This window comes from Loxodonta africana, chromosome X (assembly GCF_030014295.1).
Source record: "Loxodonta africana isolate mLoxAfr1 chromosome X, mLoxAfr1.hap2, whole genome shotgun sequence".
Classification (NCBI taxonomy): Eukaryota; Metazoa; Chordata; class Mammalia; order Proboscidea; family Elephantidae; genus Loxodonta; species Loxodonta africana.
In genome coordinates, this window is record NC_087369.1 from 51,182,075 (window position 1) to 51,201,468 (window position 19,394).

Genomic DNA, 19,394 nt, shown 5'->3' on the forward strand with positions numbered 1-19,394 from the left:
ACCTTTTTGTGGTTACCTTATTATTTACCCCTATTTTTCTAAGTAAAAACCTAACTTGTACTGTTCTATATCGCCTTGTATCACTCTCCATATGGCAGTTCAATGCCTCCTATATTTAGTCCCTCTTTTTGATTATTGTGATCTTTTACCTGTTGACTTCCATGATTCCCTGTTATGTGTATTTTTTTTTTAATTAATCTTAATTTGTTTGTTTTTGTGATTTCCCTATTTGAGTTGATATCAGGACGTTCTGTTTTGTGACCTTGTGTTGTGCTGATATCTGATATTATTTGTTCTCTGACCAAACAATATCCTTTAGTATTTCTTGTAGCTTTGGTTTGGTTTTTGCAAATTCTCTAAACTTGTGTTTGTCTGTAAATATCTTAATTTCGCCTTCATATTTCAGAGAGAGTTTTGCTGGATATATGATCCTTCGCTGGCAGTTTTTCTCCTTCAGGGTTCTGTATATGTCGTCCCATTCCCTTCTTGCCTGCATGGTTTCTGCTGAGTAGTCTGAACTTATTCTTATTGATTCTCCCTTGAAGGAAACTTTTCTTTTCTCCCTGGCTGCTTTTAAAATTTTCTGTTTATCTTTGGTTTTGGTGAGTTTGATGATAATATGTCTTGGTGTTTTTCTTTTTGGATCAATCTTAAATGGGGTTCGATGAGCATCTTGGCTAGATATCCTTTCGTCTTTCATGATGTCAGGGAAGTTTTCTGTCAGGAGTTCTTCAACTATTTTCTCTGTGTTTTCTGTCCTCCCTCCCTGTTCTGGGACTCCAATCATCTGCAGGTTATCCTTCTTGATAGAGTCCCACATAATTCTTAGGGTTTCTTCATTTTTTTTAATTCTTTTATCTGATTTTTTTTCAGCTATGTTGGTGTTGATTCCCTGGTCCTCCAGATGTCCCAGTCTGCATTCTAATTGCTCGAGTCTGCTCCTCTGACTTCCTATTGCTTTGTCTAATTCTGTAATTTTATTGTTAATCTTTTGGATTTCTACATGTTGTCTCTCTATGGATTCTTGCAACTTATTAATTTTTCCAGTATGTTCTTGAATAATCTTTTTGAGTTCTTCAACAGTTTTATCAATGTGTTCCTTGGCTTTTTCTGCAGTTATCCTAATTTCATTTGTGATATCTTTAAGCATTCTGTCAATTAGTTTTTTATATTCTGTATCTGATAATTCCAGGATTGTATCTTCATTTGGGAAAGATTTTGATTCTTTTGTTTGGGGGGTTGGAGAAGCTGTCACGGTCTGCTTCTTTAAGTGGTTTGATATGGATTGTTGTCTCCGAGCCATCACTGGGAAACTAGTTTTTCCAGAAAATCTGCTAAAAAAAAAATGCAGTCAGATCCCTATCAGAGTTCTCCCTCTGGCTCAGGCTATTCGGATGTTAATGAAGCCGCCTGGGGAGGGTGGGGGAGGGAACAGAAAGATAGCAGAGTAGCACCTCAGAATATAGCCAGAGTTGCTTGTCTTGCTTGGAATGACTATTATATCTGAGATTCCCGCGGGCGCGTCGCCTATGTGTGCTGGCTGTGTGGAGATTGCCCGGGGGGTCTGGCCCGCTGGAGTCAAGGTCAGATCCTCCGCTTCCAGCCCCACGCCCAGCGTCAAGGCTCCCCTACTGGGACGGTGCACTCTCGACTCCAAAATCAGTCGCTGCCTCCCGGGGACTTCTCGTCCCTCCAGCCGCGTGGCCGTGCCGCCCCCGTGAACCAGGTGGCCCCCCTCCCGGGGTTAGTTGAGATGGGTGGAGCAGCTCCCCGTGCTTGTGCCGTGACCGAGTGTCCCGGCTGGGACGCTGTTCTCCCTGCTCCAATACCAGTCGCTGCCTCCCGGGGACTTCTCCTACCGGCTGCGTCCCACGCCGCCCGCCCGAACCAGCTGTGCCCCCTCCCAGGGTTAGTTCAGGGGGGTGGAGCAGCTCTCCGTGTTTATGCCGTACCTGCATCCAGTCCAAATCCCGACGAGACGGTTCCCCGGCTGGGAAGCTGCTCTTCCTGCTCCAAGACCAGTCACTGCCTCCCGGGGACTTCTCCTACCGGCTGCGTCCCACGCCGCCCGCGCGACCCGGCTGGTCTCCCTCCCGGGGTTAGTTCAGGGGGGTGGAGCAGGTCTCTGTGCTTGTGCCGTACCTGACTGGTACGCTGGCTCCAGGCTCTGGAAACAATTGCTGCTTCCCTGTATTGGTTCGTTCTCCGTCTCTAAATCTGTGTTTGTTGTTCAGGGTTCGTAGATTGTTAAGTATGTGATCAATTCACTTGTTTTTCCGTGTCTTTGTTGTAAGAGGGATCCGAGGCAGCGTCTGCCTAGTCCGCCATCTTGGCTCCGCCCTCTCGTATGTTTAACTTTTTAAGAAACGGTCCAACTATATTCCAAAGTGGTTGTGCCAGTTTACATTCCCACCAGAGAGTTCCAGTTGTTTCACATTCTCACCGACACTTGTTCTGGTATAATTTTAGATGTTCTAAAAAAAAAAAAAAATTTTATAGGTATGTAGAAAACCCTGGTAGTGTAGTGGTTAAGTGCTACAGATGCTAACCACAAGGTCAGCAGTTTGATTCACCAGGGCTTCTTGTAAACTCTATGAGACAGTTCTACTCCGTCCTATAGGGTAGCTATAAGTCGGAATCGACTTGACTGCAATGGATTTAATAGGTACTTATGAGTATTTTTTGTTATGGTTTTAATCTACATTCCCTAATAACTAATCATGTTGAGTATTCTTTCAAGTGCTTATTTACCATCTGTACATCATGTAGTGCAATATTGAACAGAAGGGTGAGGGAGTATATCCTTGCTTGTTCACGATCTTACAGGGAAGCATTCAGTCTTTCACTTCTAAGTATGATTTTAGCTGTAGGTTTTTGTAGATGCTTTTCATTGTGTTAAAGAAGTTCCCTTTTACTTCTAGTTTGCTGGAATGGGTGTTGGGTTCTGTAATTCTTTTCCTAAATTTGTTAAGATGATTATATGGTCTTCCTTTTTTAATGTTAGTTGATTGATTTTCAAATCTTAGACCAACTTGCATTCCTGAGCTAAACCCTACTTAGTTATGATGTATTATCATTTGTATATATTATTTACTCTTCTGAAATTTTGCATCTACGTTCATGAAGAACATTATTCTGTAGTTTCCTTTTCTTCTAATTATTTTTCTGGTTTTGTATCAGAGTAATGCTCAACTCATAGAATGAGTTGGTGGGTATTCCTTTCTCTTAAATTTTCTTGAAGAGTTTATGTAAAACTGATACTGTTTGTTTGTTAAATGTTTGGTAAAATTCCCCAGTTAAGTCATTTTTCTTTTGCCTGAAGAACTACCTTTGCATTTTCATATAAAATTTTAGAATCTTTTTTTCAATTTCTACAAAAACATTTGCTCACAATGTGATTGGTGCTGTGTTGACTCTATAAATCAATCTGGAAAGAATTGATCCTGATGAACACTTTTATCTTTTCTATCTGAAAAAGTCTCCATTTCTCCTTCATTTTTGAAATATATTTTCACTAGGTATAGAATTCTAGGTTATCAGTTTTTCTACTACAGTACTTTAAAGATGTTGGTCCATTATCTTCTTGCTTGCATTTTTTCCAACAAAAAAATCTGCTGAAATCATTTTTCTTCCTATGTATGTAATGTGTTGTTTTCCTGGGGCTGCTTTTATGATTTTCTGTATATCTGTTTTTGAGAAGTTTATGATGTTACTTGGTCTAATTTTCTTCATGTTTCTTGTATTTGGGATTTATTGAGATTCTTGAATTCATGTGTTAATAGTTTTCATAAAATTTGGAAAACTTCAGGCTATTTTCCCATTTCTCTTTCCTGTCCTCTACTGCTAAAATTACATATTAGGGCACTTCAAGTTGTCACACTACTCACTGATGTCCTGTTTGTTTATTTATTTTTCCAATTTTTACTCTTGGTGTTTCATTTAGAGGAATTTCTATCACTATGTTTTCAGGTTCACTAATATTAGACTTTGGCAAAGTCATTAACTCCATCCATTATATTTTTCATCTCACCTCACACATTATAGTTTGATCAACAGAAAGTAAGTAGAAAAAAAGGAAATAATAATGATCAGAGCAAAAGTCAATGAAATTGAAAGCAGAAAAACACTAGAGAAAGTTAATGAAACCACAAACTGCTTCTTTGAGAAAATCAATAAAACTGATAAAACCAACCATATGATCCAACCATTTCACTCCTAAGTATTTACCTAAAAGCAATAAAATCACATGTTCATACAAAGACTTGTACAGGAGTGTTCATAGCAGCTTTCTTTGTAATAGTTACTAACTGGGAACGACATTCCTATCAACAGGTAAACGGATAAACAAACTGGTACATCCACACAGCGGACTACTACTCAGCCATAAAATGAAGGGAAATGTTGATACATGCAATGGCATGGAGGAATCTCAAAATGATTATGCTGAGTAAAACAAGACAGACAAGAAAGAGCACACACTGTATGTTTTCAATTACAGGTAGTCCTCGACTTATAATGGGGTTCCATTCTGACCACTCCACTGTAAGACAGTTCTGGCATAAGGTGAATATCTCTTTTTTTGTTTTGTTTTCATTTTTGCCTGCTATATGTCAGTGTTTTCAACAGTAAATCATAATATTGAACACCTGCCAGTGAACATCTAAAAACAGTAACATCAGCAAATTACGTGCTGCAACACTGTATGTAGTACACATTACTAACAACAAGATATACAAAAAACAAAAACCAGGCCGTCATAAGTGCAGTTTGTTGTAACTTGAATATATCATAAATCGGGGACTACCTGTATATAAAATTCAAGAGAATACAAACTTACCTATAGTGACAGAAAGCAGATCAGTATTTGCCTGGGAATGGGGTGGTGTGGGGGATACGGTTGTGCAGGAGGGAGGGATTACAAAGAAACATGAGGAAACTCTTTGGGATGGTGAATATATTCACTATCTTGATTGTGATAATGGTTTCTCAGGTGTATACATATGTCAACTTATCAAATTATACACTTTATATGCAGTTTATTATATGTCAATAAAGCTGTTTTAAAAACAGTATTACTGTTCGTAATATGCCAGGCACCATGATTCTCAAAGAGTAGGCTCCCTTTGGGCAACCTTATCCAAGCTCACAATTATCATTCATACTCTGATGACTCTCAAATAGGCATCTCCAGCCCAGGCCATTATGCTGAGATTCAGACCTTCCATCTAGCTACCTTATGACTACCTCTACCTATCTGTTCCACCAAAAAAAGAAAAACCAAATCTGTTGCCATGGAGTGGATTCTGACCCTAGGGGACAGAGTAGAACTGCCCCATAGGGTTTCCAAGGAGCCGCTGGTGGATTCGAGTTGCTGATCTTTTGGCCAGCAGCTGAGCTCTTAAACATTGCACCACCAGGGCTCCAATCTGTTCCATAGGCACTCTGTAACTTACCATGCCCAAGACATATTTTTTGTAATTAAAAAATTATTTTATTGTAATGTAGAGCAACATTCTAACTCACAAAAAAAAAAAAAAAAAAAACCCACACACTCAAGAAAACAAAGACCAGACTTACTGGTCTGAGAGAGACTAGAGAAACCCGAAGAGTACAGTTCCCGGGCACCCTTGTAGCTCCAAAATGAAGTTACTTCTGAGGTTCACCGTTCAGCCAAAGATGAGACAGGCCCATAAAACAAAATGAGGCTAAAGGGGCACACTGGCCCAGGGGCAAGGGCTAGAAAGGACAGGAAAGCTGGTAATAGGGAACCCAAAAAGTTGAGAAGGGGAAAGTGTTGACAGGTTGTGAGGTTGGCAATCAATGTCACAAAACAATATGTATACTAATGTTTAATGAGAAGCTAGTTTGTTCTGTATAACTTCATCTAAAGCACAATAAAAAGAAAAAAATTATTGCATTAAATATATAACAAAACATTTGCCATTTCAACATTTTTCATGTGTGCAATTCAGTGACATTATGTTCATCATGTTGTTCAACTGTCAGGTTACCAAGGGGGCACAGGAGAGAGGAGGAAAGGGGAGCTCATTGCTTAAGGGACACTCAGCTTCTGTTAAGGGTGATGGAAAAAATTGGAAACAGATAGTGGTATGGTTGAACAATATGATGAACATAGTTAATGTTACAGAATTAACATTATATGTGAAGAATGTTGAAATACCAAGACAGAATTGATATTACCCCTCCAACCTGGTTTATCTCAGCACAAAGAACAGCAACACTGTCTACTCAGCTGTTGAAATGTTTCAAACATAATTTGGACTTTCTTCTTTCTCATCCCCCACATCCTAAATGTATCGTGAATCTACCCACCTCGCTGACACTACATTTTTCCAAACTGCCCATCACTTCTCTAGCAACAGCCTCCCAGTGAAGTCTGGCTGCCAAACTCACTCATAGTTCACGCACACAAAGCAGCCAGAAACTGTTAAATACAGACATGATCTTTCCATTCCCCAGATGAAAATCTTTTGGTAACTTCTCATTCCCTTAGGATGAGGTTCAGAGTCTTTCTTTAATGTGACTTACATGCACAAGATGGCACCTATTCCCTTCTCACTCTCCAGTGATAGGTAAAATGGGGGTGGGGATCTTTGCAGCAGTCTGAAATGGCTTTGCAGCTCCTGTTCTGCATTCAATGGTGGCCTCACAGCAATTATGAAGAGCTGAAGTAGCAAGGGAGAAGGAACAGGCGAAAGTGATTTTATCAAGTTCCTATTTCAGTCTGACGTTCTTGTATAGTTAAAGTAGGAAAGGGCAAACACAAAGATGACTTTGGTGGAACTATTTATAAAAGAGAATGCATTTTTGTGTTTTCACCAAACTATCAGCCACTCTGGATTTTAATATTATAGTGGGGTCATAACAAGTATTTCCTCTATTGTTGGCTTTATACAGATGCAAAGCCATGCTCAGGAAGCTGGGAGATGGATGAATAGTTGGCTTGATGTGTTTGAACCATTCACCACTTTGAGTTAAATGTGCATATTCTGTTCAAAATAGACAATGGGGAGGGGCGGTCACCTTTTCCCTCTCTAACGTGCATAACATCAGGCCTCACTGCTTAAGCTAATGAGTATTTAGAAGTAAAGGCTCCTACTGATTCCAGTGAGTCATTAATTCTTCGCTTGCAGAGCCACCATGGAGTTTTTCATCAGTTGCATTTTTTAGCCGTTACCAGTTGCTCTGAGCAGCAGTGCTGACCCTTGGGTTCCCGTACCACACACCAGACGGCATAATGGGCTCGGAAGTCCCTTAGAAGGAATTTTACTGGGGACTTGGAATAGATGCAAAGAAGTAAATGGTGATTAGCATTTCCACATAGGTGTCTCAGAACTCTTAGTTTTAGGGAACTTAATAGCCCTTGAATGAAAACATATATTTAAACCAATATATAACCTGGTAGAAGGTGGGTGGAGGTAAATTACAATTTCTCTTCAGTTAATTACCCAGTAATAATGATGTTTGTTCTATTATTGCTCCAGGTTTATTATTTGCTAGTCTCTTTGATCTGGCCTCAGTGGGTTTTCCGGTTTTAGACATAACATTCTCTTGGGAATTGAAGAGCAATGTGTCTCTGAATGTGCTCTGTCAACTTTACAAAACTCATTTTCGAAAAGGTCCTAACCTGCCTTCCAACTTAAATTCAAATTTTGCCCAAGCAAACATTAGGGCAGAGAATCATCGTTTGAGTGTATGTTTATACCAGCATTTGGAAGCTGTTTGTCTGAAAACTTGTTTACAGAACAATTTTGAAGGGTATAACAAATTCAGGGCACCATAATCATAACTAAAGAGAATGCACATAAAATTGAAGGTATGACAGTTCATTATTCAATATCATAAAAATATTTATTTTGTGGAAAGACCTACTATTTCATCAAGCTATTATTGAAGAATACTTAGAGCAAAATCATAATGTGTGGAGGAAGGGGGAGGGGAAAAGAGAAACAAGTGGAAGAGGCTATGAAGCAATCCTCACTCAAATTAAGATAAATCCAAGTTGGAAAGGCAAGATATTGTTTTTATTTGGGGGAGATTTCATTTTGTTCAATAACTCCCTTCTATTTGAAAGAAGGAAGGGCAATTTAAATATACTGAACTCATGACGGAGGTGTCAAAGACTAGCAGCCCAAATACCCAAACCTCAAACAAAACCAGTTGCCATCACATTGGCGCCAACTCATGGTGACTCCATGTGTGTCAGAGTAGAACTGTGCTCCATAGGGTTTTTAATGGCTGTGACCTTTTGGAAGCAGATCATCAGGATTTTATCCAAGGCGCCTCTGAGTGGACTTGAACTGTCAACCTTTCGGTTAACAGCAGAACGGGTTAACTGTTTACACCACCCAGGAACTCCAAAATCTCAAAAGGCATAACATAAAAAAGACGACTAACAAGAATGGAATGTTTGATATTTACTGAATCAAATGCAAAATGCAATACCTAGAATAAAGTAGGCAAAATGTTTAAAACATTATAATGCTTTATAGTTACAGCACTTCTGATCTATTGACAAAAATTTAAAACTATTTTAGTAAGCTGTAAAGTCAACCAATAGACTTATCCACTTTAGTTTTCAAACAGTTAAAACGGTTCAAATCGTTACCTTAAAAAGAAAAAAAAAAAAGGCAAATAGACACTGCAAATTAGTTACCTGCTGACAGCATCCATACTCAGCAGTGACTCAGCAAACAATTTAATGTGAACTTCAACAGCTTTTAATCAGTTTCTTCTGAAAAGATGTGATTTGGGCTTTCAAATGACTTTATCAATCATCCCCGTGCTTCCAAGAATACTAAAAAACAATTAGTTCTTAGTACAAAAGGTTTGCCTATATTATTAACCTTCAATTCACCCGGCCGGCCACAGGCAGCACTTGCTATTCTGTCAAAGTGAGAAAACGTTAGCAGCTAAAAATGTAAGTATATGCAAAGGCTATGACGCTAAAAAAAAAAAAAAAAAAAATTGCTACCCTGCAATAATGACAATAGTTGGGATTTCTCTTTTTCAGAGGGAAGAGACAGCTAAAAATATAAGTATATGCAAAGGTTGTGAAACTTTAAAAAAATTATTACCCTGGAACAATGGCAATAGTTGTGATGTCTCTTTTTTAGAGAGAAGAGGCAGAAATCCCAGCTTTCCTCCCCACCTCCCTCAAAGATTTGAGTCGCAGGGTTCATTTACGGTGAAAACCAGAGTTATCTCCAGCTTGAAACCGAAGCAGAATGCATCAGCATTTCTGGACCACCTGTGACCAAAGGGTGGGGGGCGGGGGCGGGGGCGCTGGGAGATTTCCAGATGGACTGTAAGACAATTCATTGATATTTACATAATGAGAATAAATGTTTTTTCTAAGATAGCATTTCCCTTCAGTGCCTGGAGACCACCAGCAAAAGTGGGAGGTACAGAAATTCTTACATTAATAGTCTTTGTTTTTACGGCTTTGGCATTTATTAACTAGTGGGAGCTGTTTATTGGGTCATAAACTTTACTAATGGGGATATTATCTCTAAATTATAAATCTCCAGTATATGGCTTAGTTATAAAAAGAATAATTATTTAAAGTGTCTGTATGGCTGCAATGTATCATGTTTATCGGCATGATTCTTATAATGGCCATTTAATTGCTAATTGTGGGCTTTGACTTTGAATAGCCCGGGCAGTAACACAGTTCTATGGAATAGAATGAGCAGTTGTCACACCACAAACCCAGGAGCATATCATTGGTTTGCTCCCTTTCCTTTTCTCCTCCCACTTCTCAAATGAACTACACAAGTCTGTAAAAGGGCTAAATTATCTACATATTTAAAATCTTGAGGGAAGACAACCAACTGAAGAGTTGAATAGGTAAGTGACAAATCTGTCAGCTTGAAAAGTTACAGGAAAGTGTCATCCTTCTAAAAACTTGCTCTCTGGGGGAATGAAAAATCTTAAAGTGACAAAATGGCTTGGTACTGTCAGTTGTCTTAAAAAAAAATCTTGGGACAAAAATCAAGTCATCAAAATTAGATTTTATGGGTAGATGGCTGTAGTATATAAAATGAGTCTAGTTTATCAGAGAGGCCAGTGGTGTCTATTCTAACAATGGCACATGTAGAGTTATCCTAGGTTTAAAGATACAAATAGTTTATTATCTTCAAAAAAATGAAAGAGCCATTGTTGTCAAGCAAATTGGCACATCTGAGTGCCAAGAAGCCAGCTCATTTCTAGGCAAGATGCTGCTGCAAATGTGGAATGAAAGAATAATGAGACTGAAAGAGCTCTTGAGATGTCATCAGTTACTCTGCCTTTCTTCATAGCAGTTCCTGAAAGGTAAATGGAGCAATCCCTTCTTGATGGGCTTCCATTGTCTCCGAGAAGACCAAGCAACTGGGTTTATGATACACAGAACCCAACACCGAAGAATGGGGTGGACTGACATAGACTTCTTACACAGAATTCCCAGAGGTCCAGGGTCATGGCTTTTAATCGGATGTACACTACGTGGCAAAAGTTCTGGTGAGACTCATGATGTTTAGGCCCAGAAGAAAAATTAAAAAATAGAGAAATCCAGGGGAAAAAAATCTTGTAGTTTTAGAATTTCTTTTTAACTTCTGGGGGGATATGTGTTGCGTGTGTGTGAGATGAATAAAAAAAAAAATCTCTCCAAATCTTCAGCCTTCACACCCCTCAATATTTTAGTCATAATACATTTTTGGTCATACTATAATTATATACACATGCATATATTCCTAATGTAACAAGCTGGGTTCAGATATAAAAAGGGCATTAAAAATATAAACACTGCATATGTTTCAGTTTCTCTCCCAAATTTTCATGAGTGCATGGGGGGGTACCTTTTCTTTCCATGGCTTTACTAGTTTCAGAAAACAAATATCTTCACTCTTGAGAGAAGTCTGAGAATTATTTTGATGAGGTAGGTTGCTACAAAGCTTAATTATGTAAGTAATAAACACGTGTCAAGGAGATTTCAAAAAAATGTTTAATAGAATCACAACTTACTGCTCTGATATAATTTGATTTTCTACTGTCATGTATAGCAATCAAAATTCATTTTCTTTTCATGTTGGAATGAATCAAATTTTGTTGGATGGAAAATTATCATAAGATTCTTTGGTATTAACATAAATCAGACCTCTAATAAAAATGCTAGATATTTCTTCAAATGGCATTTTTAATAGTGCAGTACATCAGCAACATAATACAATGTTCTGAAAATCTAAAGTGACAAAAGATTAATTGCGGTTTATGGATTTCAATTTAATATGAGCCTTGTTTCTTTTTTGTTTTTAATGAAATTATATCTACTAAAATAAACTTGGCAGAATTAGAGCAGTAAATCAAATAGAGTTGACAAAAACTGGCATGGTTATGGCACAGTTAATCCTCTTCCAAGTCAAACACGTCCTTTAAAAGGGGCATGTAGCTAATGTATCTCACGGGAACAGGTGATGGTGACCCCATCCAAACATCTTCAATTTTCTAGAAAAAACAAGGATGGATATAATTAGACCATATTCCAAAGTGCAGTGTTGTAAATGTAACATTAAAATACTGCTTCTTATCTTTATACAGGCAATTGGTAAATAGTTTATTTTCAAAGCTGACATTTCTACAATCCATTTCAGCATCATAAGACCTTTGTGGTAGAGGTTGGATTCTTATTCTTGATTCTTCACTCCTTCCCTGCACTATGCCTTTGCCGTATGACACGGCAATACCTCTTACTAGAGAACCAGGAGTAAACCCTCCTGCCCCTTTGGACACGGGCTTGGCCACATGACTGGCTTTGGCCTGTGTAATGTTAGCAGATACAGCATGAACAGAGGCTCTGACCTGCTGGCATGATTTGGCTTGGTCTCTGTGTCTCTGTGATCACCATAAAAAGTACATGTCCCAGGTTGCTGCGGGTCCCAGATGACACAGGTAGAGCAGACCAAGCTCGACTTGCAACCTGGAGCCAAGCCTAGCTGACCTATGTGCCCATAAACAAGAAAAATAACTGTTGCTGTGAACCAGTGCAATCTGAGGGGTTGTTTGTTATGCAGCATTTCTGCAGTGCTCGCTCCTCCCAGACTTTACTAAGAACGTAGTTTTTAAAATCCAACCTGATAGTCATGCTGGCTATTTGGTTTCTTCAATACAGTAATGAAAAGAACACTGAATCACTCAGTCTGCTCTTGGGAATAAGCTATACACGCATACACACACTTTTTTATGTATGTTGCAATGGTCAATTAATATTATTAGCAACAGGGGGGAAAGTCCGTAACTGTGGTTGTTTACATTTCTATTGTCGAGGCTAATATCTGTCTTACACAAGAGGTTCCATATCTTTACTAGTGTGACATTAGTGTCCAGAGTCAAAGGGTATTACAGAAACACAAGTAAAGCCTCAATACCGTCATGTGATGGGATTTTAGAAGCAACCAGGGTTTCTCATGTCACCAAAAGTCTCTTCCTTTTATAAAGATGTTTCAGTTGGGCCTCATGGGATGAGTAACAGTTCAACAGGTGGTTAAAGTGGTGAAGGATGTTCCAGGCATAGGGAACAGCATATGCAAAGGCTTAGAGACCTAAAAATCTGTTTCCAAAAAAGGTGAGTAGTCCAGTGTGGTTTAGGGCACAGGGTAGAAAGTAGCAGGAGAGGTGGTGGGAAGGAGACGCTGGGGTTGAAATGTACTAGTTTCTGTGCTAGTTTTTACCATTATGGTGTGGGTTACGGGAAGTCAATGGAGAGTCTCAGTCAGAGGAATGGCAAAAATCAGATTAGAAATTAAATAGATTTGTGGCACTATGAAGAATGAAATGAAGCAGAAAAATCAATGTGGAGGTTACTGCAATAGTTCGGGGGAGAGATGACTGTGCCATAACCAGGGTGGCTACAGCTGGGATGGGGAACAAGAGCTACATTTGAAAGGCACTGCTGCCATAGAATGTACATTCCCTGAAAGATGCTCGATTTGAGGTAGTGATAAAATAAAGGGGTGGGGTGGGTCTAAGACTTCTAAATTTAGTAACAGAGTAGTTGATGATATCATAAGCAAAACAAGAAAAGCAGGAAGAAGAGGAGTTTTAAAAAATTTTTTTTGGTGGGAAAGCAGGAACTGGAGAGGGATACTAAGTTCAATTTTGGACATTCTGTATTTCAGGTGTCCATGGGACATCAAGGTGAAGGTTCTGGTAAATAACCAGGAAACACGATTCTGTACATCACAGGGCGCTGGAGTCCAGAACTGTGCAAAGATGTGGAAGTCACTGGAACCTGGGTGATATGTAGAACTATGGGAATCAATAACATTGATGCAGAATTGGAAACGCATCAATTACTGCCATCTCTAAATAAGGCATAAATCCTTAATTTAAGAGATGATTTGTGATGATGATGAACTGGCTGCAGACCTTCGCAGGATTATGGGAATCATATCATTAGCTAGTTATAATAAATTTATTGAATATGTACCATACGACAGGTACTTTTTAAAGTGTTTTACATGCACCAAGTTATTTAATCATCACAGAAAACCCTAAGAAGTAGGTACTATTATAATACCTATTTACAGAAAGGAGTACCTGGGTGGTACAAACGGTTAATGTGCTTGGCTGCTAACTCAAAGGTTGGTGGTTCGAGTCCACCCAGAGGCACCTTAGAAGAAAGGCCTGCCAATCTACTTCTGAAAAATCAGCCATTGAAAACCCTATGGAGCATAGTTCTACTCAGACACACATGGGGGCGCCATGAGTAGAAACTGACTTGATGGCAACTGGCTTTTTTTTTTTTTACAGGAAAGGAAATTGAGGCAGAGAAGGGTTAAGTAGTTTGTCTAAAGTCAAATTGCCAGTAAGTGGAGGAGACTGGGTTGCAATCCCAGCCAGTAAGCGGGGCTCCGAGCTATGCTTATGTGCTGGGCTACCCTCCAAAGTTGAGCAGAGCTGCGGGCATATTCACAGGCAGCTGGCTCCCATCCTACAGAGCTACATTTGGTCCTATTATTCTCAAATAGAAAAGTTAAGTAGAAAACAAGTGGTTCTTGAGTCATGATACTCTACTCCTCTCTCTCAAGAATGCCTTCTGTTGGAGGTTGCCCTGGAGTTACCAACCTGCAGTGTAAAGAAGGAAATGACCACGCAGATGAATGATTACTAGCTTAAAAGCAACTGACAGGAATAAAATTTGGCATCGAGGGTGGGGGTGGGGTAGGGATCACCAAAGCAAAGGGAAAAAGTATCTTCTTTGTAATTTTGCTTAATTGGGTCTCTTTAAAGGAATCGCATGGCCAATCTCTTTGTAAAATAAAGAGACTTTTGGTGACATGAGAAATCCCCTAAACACCACTGTCTAGGAGTTGCTGAGTGATGCAAACAACATGCTCAGAAGCACCTTGGAAGAAAGGGCTGGTGATCTATTCCAAGAAATCAGCCACTGAAAACCCTGTGGAGCAAAGTTCTACTCTGACACACAAGGTCGTTATGAGTCAGAACTGACTCGACGGCAACTGGTGGTACCACTGTCTGATTCTTCTAATAAATCTGCAAATGTTCTAGAATATGTATGAAAATCTGTGCAGTGAGTTAAAATATTCTTTGTCTCCAATGACCCTTTATTCATCCTACATTATAAAATACAAAGAACACTCAGGATCCTATTGTTTTTCCCAAACCAAAACCCATTGTCATAGAGTCAATTCCAACTCATAGTGACCCTATAGGACAGACTAGAACTGCCCCATAGGTTTTCCAAGGCTGTAATCTTTATGGAAGCAGACTGCCACATCTTTCTCCTGCAGAGCAGTTGGTGGGTTTGAACCACCAACCTTTTGGTTAGCAGCCAAGCACTTACCACTGAGCCACCAGGGCGATTCCCACTCATAGTGACCCTGTAGGACAGAGTAGAACTGTCCCATAGGGTTTCCAAGGAAAGGCTGGTAGATTTGAACTGTCAACCTCTGGCTAGCAACCAAATGCTTAACCCCTTGCGCCACCAGGGCTGCATCGTTTTCCTAGCAGTACATGTGTCTTAAGTGGAAATGACAGCATGGTGATTTGACAAGAGAAGTGCTCATCCACAGAAGTTATCAGTTATCATTCTCATTTCAGATGAGAATGTGCCTGCTTGTGTGCCTGTAAAAAAGCCCCCCTGACAGAGCACATTCAAATCTGAACTATGGATGCATAGCAGGCCCTGCTGGCACCTCTCCCTGTCCCCTTGCCCTTTCCACTTTGGGGCACAGCAGCCTGACTTCCAACTACCAGCCCTTGTATTCCTTTGCCTGTGATCTTTTCTTTGGCCTCTGTGGCCAGCTTTGACTGACTCTGTGGCAAGCCACAAGTGCCTGAGACTTAATCCCTTTCCCCTGCTTCAAGAACAGCCCTCAACCAACGACCCTTGGGAGTTGAGGGGTGAATCCCATAGCTCCCCTGCACTTTGGGTGGGTATGTGTTGGCCCCTGGGTCCCAGTGTTTTGCAGCTGTATTAAGTTTCACTTATCCACAGTTGTAACTGGTTTGATAAAATGCCCTTAATAGCTCCTCCTAGGAATCCTTGAGTAGTGAAAATGGTTAAGATACTCGGCAGCTAAAGGAAAGTCTGGAGGTTCAAGTCTACCCAGAGACACCTTGGAAGAAAGGCCTGGAGATTTACTTCTGAAAAATCAGCCACTGAAAACCCTATGGAACACAGTTCTATCTACTCTGACACACATGGGGTCACCATGAGTCTGAGCTGACTCCAAGGCAACTGGTTTTAATAGCTTCCTTCCCTTTTACTTTCTCACTCCCCACTCCTGTTTGGGTGTTCCCTTCACTTCCCTCCAAAACACTATTTACATGCAAAGCCCTGTCTCCAATTTGCTTCTAGAGGAAGTCAAACTAAGACACTATGCAATTTTGCATTTGTTGTAATAATCAAATGCCTATGAAGGCCACAGCACAAGCTTAGTAAAAAAGCAGTTCCTTGGCAAACTGTGGATGGATCAGGAGTCTCCCACAGAATTTCCAGACAACTCGAGTGGTAGTGCCAAACTTCAAAACAAAATGAAACTGCATCTGTCGCATAAACCATATGTGCCACGTAGCATTTTCTAGAATGAGGAAGGACTACGAAAGGCACAGGAAAATTCCACAATGACACAAAATCATGATTCTAAAACGGCTGGGAATCAGTGTCTGTAAGAGGGCCTAAGACACCTTTCAAGCAGGCTGCCACTAGAGCCCCTTAAGATGTCGAACAAGCCGGGCATACACTCCCTGTTTGTCAACGGTGAAAGAACGCAGCTGCATCTGTAAAATTACACCCCCTTGAAATGGGAAGTGAAGATGGCACTGCGTGGAAAGCCAGTAAATAGCAGCAGCCCCGTCAGGACAGCAAAGCTGTGTGTGAGGTAATGGGGCCTGGATTTATTGGCTTTGACATTTTGAAAAGGAAATTGAATTGGATTATGTCTCCTTCTAGTTTAAAATTTTCTACTATGGTACTGGTCACCAGATGCGTGAGGGGAAAAGATCAGGCGCCAATTAAATTCCACGCTTCACTGAAAAAAGTTTATTTTTATTTCTCCCAAATGTAAGGCTGATGGAGTAACATTAGTGATTTCACTACATTAGTCTCCCCCACCCCCACTTGTTTGGAAAAAGCAGTTTCAATGGGAAATATCTATGAATTTGTAGAAAAGTTTGGTAGTATACATAGAATTGAAATTGCGCTTTTCTTCCTTTCAATAAGATTTTTTAATAAGGTTGACATGACCTTAGAAATAATCAAATTAGGTTGACAAAACAATCTTAAATAGTATGAAAATAAAAACTCTTAGAATTCAGCAAATTGAACTTGATTTTGAGAAGAAAATTTTACAAATACTTCTTGAGATAATCAAAGGCATTTTTATAACATAAGGAAAAAGCTCATATATGAAACTGAGATTTGCTTATATTTCTATCCATTTCAGTCTTTACAGTCATGCTAACATTTCACAATCACTTCCCTTTGTGCTAGACAAAGCTACCATCGACAGCGTTCTCTGTGTGTGAGTATAGTTGAAAGAGGTGTAGCTTCTAAACAAGACCTCTTTCCTTGAAACTGCATTGTGGGTGAAGGAAAGTTTACAAGGAGACACGGAGTTTTTGCACTTTAATGATAGCTTTATGTGTACAATTCAAGTAGATGTCATCCTTCACTTTAAATCAAAGTGGATTACGGTAGCATCTTGTCCTACTAGGTTATTGCTTTGTGTTAAGTTATTGCTGTGTGTTTTCATGGTCTTTTCAATTGCCTCATATGCATGTGAAAGTTGGATAATGAAAAAGGAAAAGAGAAAAGGAATGATGCATTCGAACTGTGGTGTGGGCAAAGAATACTGAATATACCGTGGACTGCCAGAAGAACAAACAAGTCAGTCATAGAAGAAACACAAGACTGTTCCTTAGAAGCAAGGATGGTGAGGCTTCGACTCACTTGGGACACGTCAGTGAAGACCAATCACTCGAAAAGGACATTATGTTTGGCAAAGTCGAGGGCCAATGAAAACAAGGGAAACTCTCAATGAGATGGAGTGACACAATGAACATGGAGTGACACAATGGCCAAACGATGAACTCAAACATATGAAGGATTATGAAGACGGCGCAGGACCGGGCAACATTTTGTTCTGTTATACATAAAGTTGCAGTGAGTTGGAGCCAGCTTGATGGCAACTAACAACAACATTGCTATGTGTTTACTAGTAATCTTTTAAATCTAATGAGAATGATTAAAAAAAAAAAAAACCCATTGCCATCGAGTCGGTTCTGACTCATAGCGACCCCACAGGACACAGCAGAACTGCGCCATAGGGTTTTCAAGGAGCGGCTGCTGGATTTGAACTGCCAACCTTTCGGTTAGCAGCTATAGCTCTTAACCACTGTGTCACCAGGGCTCCAATGAGAATGATTAATAGACTTTTATTTCAAGTGTTACATTCAACCACAAATATTAGAAATAACTTTGCTTATTTAAAGAGTTGGCACTAGCCCCGACTATATAATCCTCACTTACCTTTAAGGATTAAGCTGATCTCAGTTTTCTAGCCATAAATTGAGAATGATACTTATTCTCACAAGGTTAAAGGGACAATAAAATGTCACAGGGCATCCTGTCATTTAAATACTAAAAGGTCATCCTCAAAAAGTAGGGTGTCCAAATGTATCCCAAAGTATACCCAACAGCCCCTACTTCCCACTGCCAAGGCGATATATCATCCCATCATGACAAGAGAGAGCTTTTGAGCTGATTGCTAATGCTTCTGCAGTTACAGTGCTCATAAAAGGAAGCTACATCCATTTTTTCTCAGAAACGTCAAAAGATAAGACTATCAGTCACACAGTGTAAGTTATAAAGTTTATATGAGAACTGATTTCATGTTATTTTCCAAATGTGGCTTCTGAGATTAACCAGACAGGCTCTAAACAGCAGGACCTATTTTGCCAGTTTTACAGCTACCATCTGTGAGCAAACACAATAGAATGGAAATGGGGTCTAAAGGATGTGACAGTGCCAGGGCAACATGCTGAGACCATAGTCACATGACGGAGTGAGAGTGAAATTACAGCCTGGATGGCTCACCTAGGCTGCAGTGGGGCCAGGCCAGAGGCAGCCAGGGTAGCCCCCAAAGAATCCCTGCTTCAGGACACAGCCAACAGTCACAATGGGTGATAGTCTGCCTACTTCCATCCACTTAGGAAAACTTTCTCTCACAAAAGGGCAGCAGGATTAGTAAGTTAAACTAGCTACAGCCCTAGTCCCCTTTTTCATTTTTGTTGTTGTTGTTGTTGGACCTCCCTCCTTTTAGCTGAGGCCACCTGACCATCACATGGTGGGGAATCACATCTGAGCAGGCAGACCAGTCCTGGCATCTAGCAAACCAAGCCCCAGGAGCTGCCAGTCTTGATCTGGCCTTATACCCTGGTTGTGGGGCTTGCTCCCTTGAGCCCAAGTCTGTTCTAGTAACAGACTGTGTTATCTTCCATTTGCCCCTCAAGATCCATTCTCCACCCCTCTCTCCCTGGTCTCTACCCCATGGGAATGCCTCTGTGGACTGCATCACTTCACAAGCTTCCTTACTCTCTGGCTTCTGGGTGGCTTCAGTCAATGGGAAGCAGCGGCAGGGGTTGGGAAAGCAGGAGGAGCAAGAGGTCAGGGTACTGATTCCACTCTCCCTCTCTGTTCTCTCCTTGCTGGGTCAGGGTTTGGCAGTACAGACAGGGCTGCATTCCTCTACCAGCTTCCCAGGGCTCCATAAGACCTATCCCTCCTGCCCCTTTGGGTCTAGGGATATAAAGGCTTCCCACTCCTGCAAGTCCCTGTGTGTGTGTTCCATCTCCTGATTGGTCCCTTGACC

General features: G+C 40.3%; 1 protein-coding gene across 1 annotated transcript in view; it reads right to left on the bottom strand.

Annotated features, from left to right (window-relative positions):
• Positions 1 to 10,892: 10,892 nt before the first annotated feature.
• Positions 10,893 to 19,394, bottom strand: part of LOC104846640 (EF-hand domain-containing family member C2-like) — a 30,571-nt gene continuing 22,069 nt past the window's right edge. The window contains exon 4 of the mRNA XM_010597738.3: positions 10,893 to 11,505. Coding sequence (XP_010596040.2) covers positions 11,404 to 11,505 — 102 coding nt within the window. The 3' untranslated portion in view covers positions 10,893 to 11,403. The remainder of the gene's footprint in view (positions 11,506 to 19,394) is intronic.